Raw genomic sequence first — 5,143 nt, 5'->3', positions numbered from 1 at the left:
ATATTTACTAATTTTCTTATTCTTTATCATTTTAGCCACTTTGAGGAGTAGGATCTTGTGATTCACTGTGTCATAGGCTGCAGTGAGGTCGACGAAGACTGTGCCAGTGACCTGTTTTGTCTCAAACCCATCTTCTATGAATTGTGTAAGGTTAAGAAGTTGACCACATGTTGACCGTCCTGGTCGGAATCCAGCCTGGTCTGGAGACAGTTGTTCGTCTAGACTGGGTGACATGCGGGACATAACCATTCGCTCAAATAGCTTGTATGCGATGCACAGGAGGGAGATCGGGCGATAGCTTTTCTTGGATTTTGGATCTTTCCCCAGTTTCAGTAGGGCGACTACTCTTGCTTTCCTCCATGCACTTGGCAGCCTGTTTGTCCTTGCGCATACATTGATACAGAAATAAATAAATGGTATGGCATTCTTCTAAATACCCAGTATCTTAACCACCTGCAAGAATATCAATGATCCTCTGTCCAGAACCCATGAGCCTTTTTCTACGGGAATTATCAGACGTCCATTCCTTTGTCGGATGTATATTTACGTTCACCACCCAGCTCCATCGTTCAACACTGGTGATCTCTCTGTCGTATTTTGATAACCATCTTCTCGGGGTTGATTGTGAAAGTCCAATTCCGTAGCCGTCCTCCTTAATTGCTTATCTATAGAGACAAGTAGATTTATTTTCGCAGCTTTACGAGAGTGGCACCGATAGAGATTTCGTATCGTATCGTGTAAAAGCTTATATTATGGTTTAAAAGCCTTTAAATGCTCGGTGAAACGGTCGTGCATACATGCAATTTTTCAAAGTTATATAAACAGCATTCATTGTTAATTTGACAATATTGAGTACATAATCAGTATTTCAAATGATTTAAAGCTAGAGATTTCATATCTGTATTTGCGACATACTGTAGATAATAATATGCAATAAATCATAAGTTCAAAATTTAAAACGACATAAGATGTAAGTTTATAGCAGTGAAAGTGAATTGTTATTATTCGGAAACAAGTATGACGTGAACTCATAATCAATAGCCGGAACTAACGTGTCAGCACACGACTTTAAAACAAAAACCAATGAACTCATCTCATACTTTGTCGTGAGTAACTTGTTTTCATTTTTTAGTGTATAATCTCGAATTTTATGACAGCGGTTTTAAATTAGAAAACTTTTTGTTATGGCATCAACAAGGTCCAAAATCTAGATTCAGTTAAGACAAATTGCTTCAAATATTGACACAATTTTTTACAACTTTTGATTGAGGGACAGCTGAGAAAAACCAGAAAAACACGCGTCATTAATAGAAAATCTGACTATAGTACTTCTATTCACTATAATGTGTATATCTTTCTCCTTCTGCTTGAATGACAATTTAATTTGACCCTAAACTAAAAACGGTGGATTTGTATTCATGCGCACCAAAAGATTATTTTTAATTGCCAATCAGCTGTCTTTTACACCATATTTCACACCAATAAAATGTGTGAAAATATTCTGCAATCGTTGGACAAACTTTTTATTCAACGCGTTCAAAGATTTATTCAACGATTACTAGGAAATGATAGAGCAGTATAATTAGGTGCCCCAAACGTAAACAATAACAAGTTGCTAGTGATTTTCGTTAGGGACCGGAAAAATGTACGCACAATATAGGTCTCCCAATTTTGTAGTTTGAGTTGTAGGCAATACACTTTCAGTATTGAAAATATGTTTACATAAAATCTAACAGTTGCAGAAATAATAATATAAGACTAAATTATTCTGAAAATCAGGCTCCGAATAATTCTCGTCTTGTTCACACCAGCGCAATAATTTGCTCTGGTCTAAAAATAGATAGACTGTAACTTTTGATAAATTTTACCTTTTGTTCCATAAAATATCCATATCAAGACATTATTTGATGCATGATCGAGTATTTATGAATATGTGTTTCTTTTGCCACCTAGCAGCCAAATTTTAAAGGTTCTTTTTTCTATAATTTACATTGGAACTTGAGTGTCAAGACAGGAACATGTGGTTTGCCATGTGCTTCTAGACCTTTGTTTACGTTTGGGGCACCTAATTATACTGCTCTATAGGGTTGTCCAATGAGAGGGATGGAATAATAATCTTATTCTTTAACGAATCTTAATCATGTGTAATTCATAACATAGAGTTCTTTCCTTGTGCTCGATATCACTTTGGTATGTATTTATGCTGACAGTATTGCGATTTGTGTGATACAAATAGAATCCTTTCCGCCATAAGTCCCGTAGCAGTTTCATCAGCTGGGAAAAAAAAGGGGGGGGGGATATAAAATTGCAACGCTCAAATTGAAACGAACTTTTATAGAAAGGACGAAATTGACGTCACTCTCAGCTCTAGACAGCCATTTTGGTGATTGCTTCTCACTAAATTATATCAAGCAGACTATAAGCGTTCAAGGTTACAAACAGTTTTGCTTGTTAGACTGGCTGATGTTGTGAGCATCTGAACAAGAGATGCACATTCCAACCACAAAATCCAAGCATCATTAACACACTGTATAGTCACCTGGAACAACTACAAAAGACGTCTAACTTCTTCGTCATGGCACAAGACAGAAGGGCTAGATAGAGCTCAGGTGGTCATTGTTCGTATAAGTAAGTAAGTGAGCATCTGACCACAAAACATCAATATATAAAACACCAAATAACAAATAAATGAAGTACATTTAATTATAGAACGAAGTTGACGTCACTCAGGTCTTTGTATTGTTGTTATTGTGTTGGGTTTTTTAATTGTTTTTTTTTTATTTTGTTTTAAAAAATATTGGGGGAGTTTATGAGTAAACTGTATTCACCAGTCTATAATCGTACACGGTTACACATAGTTAGTTATATGTGTTGATCCGTTAGATTTCCGGAAGGCAATGTTGTGAATTTCTAAACCAAACGTACAGCATCTGTGCGTCGTCGTCATCATCATCATTGCCTTTTTCACCCTGGGTCAGGGTATAGGCCACAGACAGTTTCCATCCTTCTCTGTCCTGAGCTAACTTTTTTAAATCTCGTTCCATGTCTTACTTCTCTGTATATCAGCCTCTTTAATTCTTCTCCATATTCCCCGTGTTCTTCCCCTTGATCTTCTGCTCTGAGGGTTCCAGTCCAATACTTTCTTTGTTATAGTAGAGTCATTTTTCTAAGGGTGTGTCCAACTCACCTCCATCGTCTTCTCCCTATTTCCTCTCCCACTGGTTTCTGTTGTGTTCTTTTCCATACTTCTTCGTTCTTAATTCTATTCATCCATTTTATTCTGAGTAGCTAACGCATGCATCTGTTTACGAAAATATGTATCCTTCTTATACATGCTTGCGAAACATTCCAAGTTACACATTCATACAGTGGGACAGACTTCACGCTTCAGTTGGAAAGTCTTAGCCTCAGTCGAAGGGAGATTTCTTTAGTTCTCCAAACTCTGTGCAATGATGTGAATGCAGCCTGTGCCTTTCCTATCCGTGCTCTCACCTCTGTTTCCGTGTCTCCATCCTTGACAATTATACTCCCGAGATGCCAAAAAGTGTCTATATCTTCAAGTTCCTGATCTTTTACTTTGAAGCTTACCTATCTTTTTAAGCCTTTGACTTTGCAGGGTGAATTCTGGAACCAATTGATACTGAGAGGCTGTGTATAATTGTTGTTTTTGCTTGCACCTAGTCCTGGTGTGGGATAAAAGAGCCAGATCATCTGCAAAATCAAGATGATCCAACTGTGTCCAGGGGTCTACAGTATCCCATTTCTTCAACCTTTGGAGGTTTCCGTCATTAGCCAATCAATGGCAAGGATGAATAGGAATGGTGAGACCAAGCATCCCTGCTTGATACCAGTCTTAATTTCAAAGCTGTCAGTAAGCTGATCTTCGTGTACAGCCCTGCAACTTGATCCTTCACACATTTCCTTAATGAGGTTAACTAACTTATCAGGGAGTCCATAATATGTCCCATGTTTCTGAGTCAGAGCTTAAGCTTTACCAATAGCAGGTGGTGGCCTGATCCACCATCTGCCCCTCTCCGTACTGCCACATCCTCTAATGAACGTCTGAATCTTCGGGAGATAGAAAAATGATCGATCTGATTCTCTGTCAAACCGTCTGGTGAGACCCGAGTTGCCATATGATCCTTTTATGGGGAAACACTGATCCTCCAATCACCAAACTGTTTAATTCACAAAAATTTGCTAATCTCTCACCGTTGTCGTTCATCTCTCCCATGCCATAATGGGCAATTATACCTTCATAACCTACGTTATCCTGTCCCACTTTAGCATTGGTATCTCCCATCAATATGTTGATGTCCTTCCTTGGCAACTTATCAATGACTGTTGTAGCAGACTGTTGTATTTTTGTCCTCATCTGTTGTGTCATTTGTTGGGGCATAGATATGTTTATGTTGGTATTCTTACTCCAAGTTGTAAAGGACATCATGATGGTTCACAATTGGACATCATTTTGTAAAAACATTCGTATCTTGAACGTTTATATAATTATTGACGACGTACATCGTTGGGTATTGTTGTTGTAGAAGTAAATACAAGTAATCCAATTGTTCAATAAAGAATGTAAATATAAAAGGTTCATGGAAGAAATCTGTATTGATACAGATATTATTTTATAAATTCTGTCAAGTTTGTATAAGCTGTTAGGGACGTTGTAATTGAGGCTACTGTGTAGTTTGTAGTCTGTAGATTGTGTTGATTCTGGACGTATCAATGGCGTAGTGTTAGTCGAGATTGTTACTTCATTTCAAGTTATTCGTGGATAGACCAAAGGGATTAGGACATTTCTCGACATCTGTTGTGGTTGAGTTTGATGTGCCTCTGTCGTTGTAGCCGTTATCATCGTTTCAGTCACTTCCGATTCCGACGTAATCTCGCACCTCATAATAATATAGTATTGATAAAATTGTGCGCTTTATCCACGCGCCATGTATTTATAAAAATTCACCGCCATCTGCGTCATTTCATAAAGTCAAACCATGCGCTTTATTCAAAAGCAAAATAAAATATTCCCAAACGCATCGTTCCTGGTTCTCATGATTTAAACCGTGTGTACATTAACTACCGCGTCTTCCATCAGTGCGCTTATATACCCAATATGCATGTACATCATTTTACCTTATGG

General features: G+C 37.8%; 1 protein-coding gene across 1 annotated transcript in view; it reads right to left on the bottom strand.

Annotated features, from left to right (window-relative positions):
- Positions 1–1,952: 1,952 nt before the first annotated feature.
- Positions 1,953–5,143, bottom strand: part of LOC144961637 (putative methyltransferase-like protein 24) — a 20,720-nt gene continuing 17,529 nt past the window's right edge. Inside the window, exon 6 of the mRNA XM_078894776.1 lies at positions 1,953–2,274. Coding sequence (XP_078750902.1) covers positions 2,125–2,274 — 150 coding nt within the window. The 3' untranslated portion in view covers positions 1,953–2,124. The remainder of the gene's footprint in view (positions 2,275–5,143) is intronic.

Source organism: Berghia stephanieae, chromosome 1 (genome assembly GCF_034508935.2).
Source record: "Berghia stephanieae isolate SIO BIC M18660-M18661 chromosome 1, UCSD_Bste_1.3, whole genome shotgun sequence".
Classification (NCBI taxonomy): Eukaryota; Metazoa; Mollusca; class Gastropoda; order Nudibranchia; family Aeolidiidae; genus Berghia; species Berghia stephanieae.
Note: the sequence above shows the minus strand (reverse complement) of the source record. Positions and strands in the feature narration are given on the sequence as shown.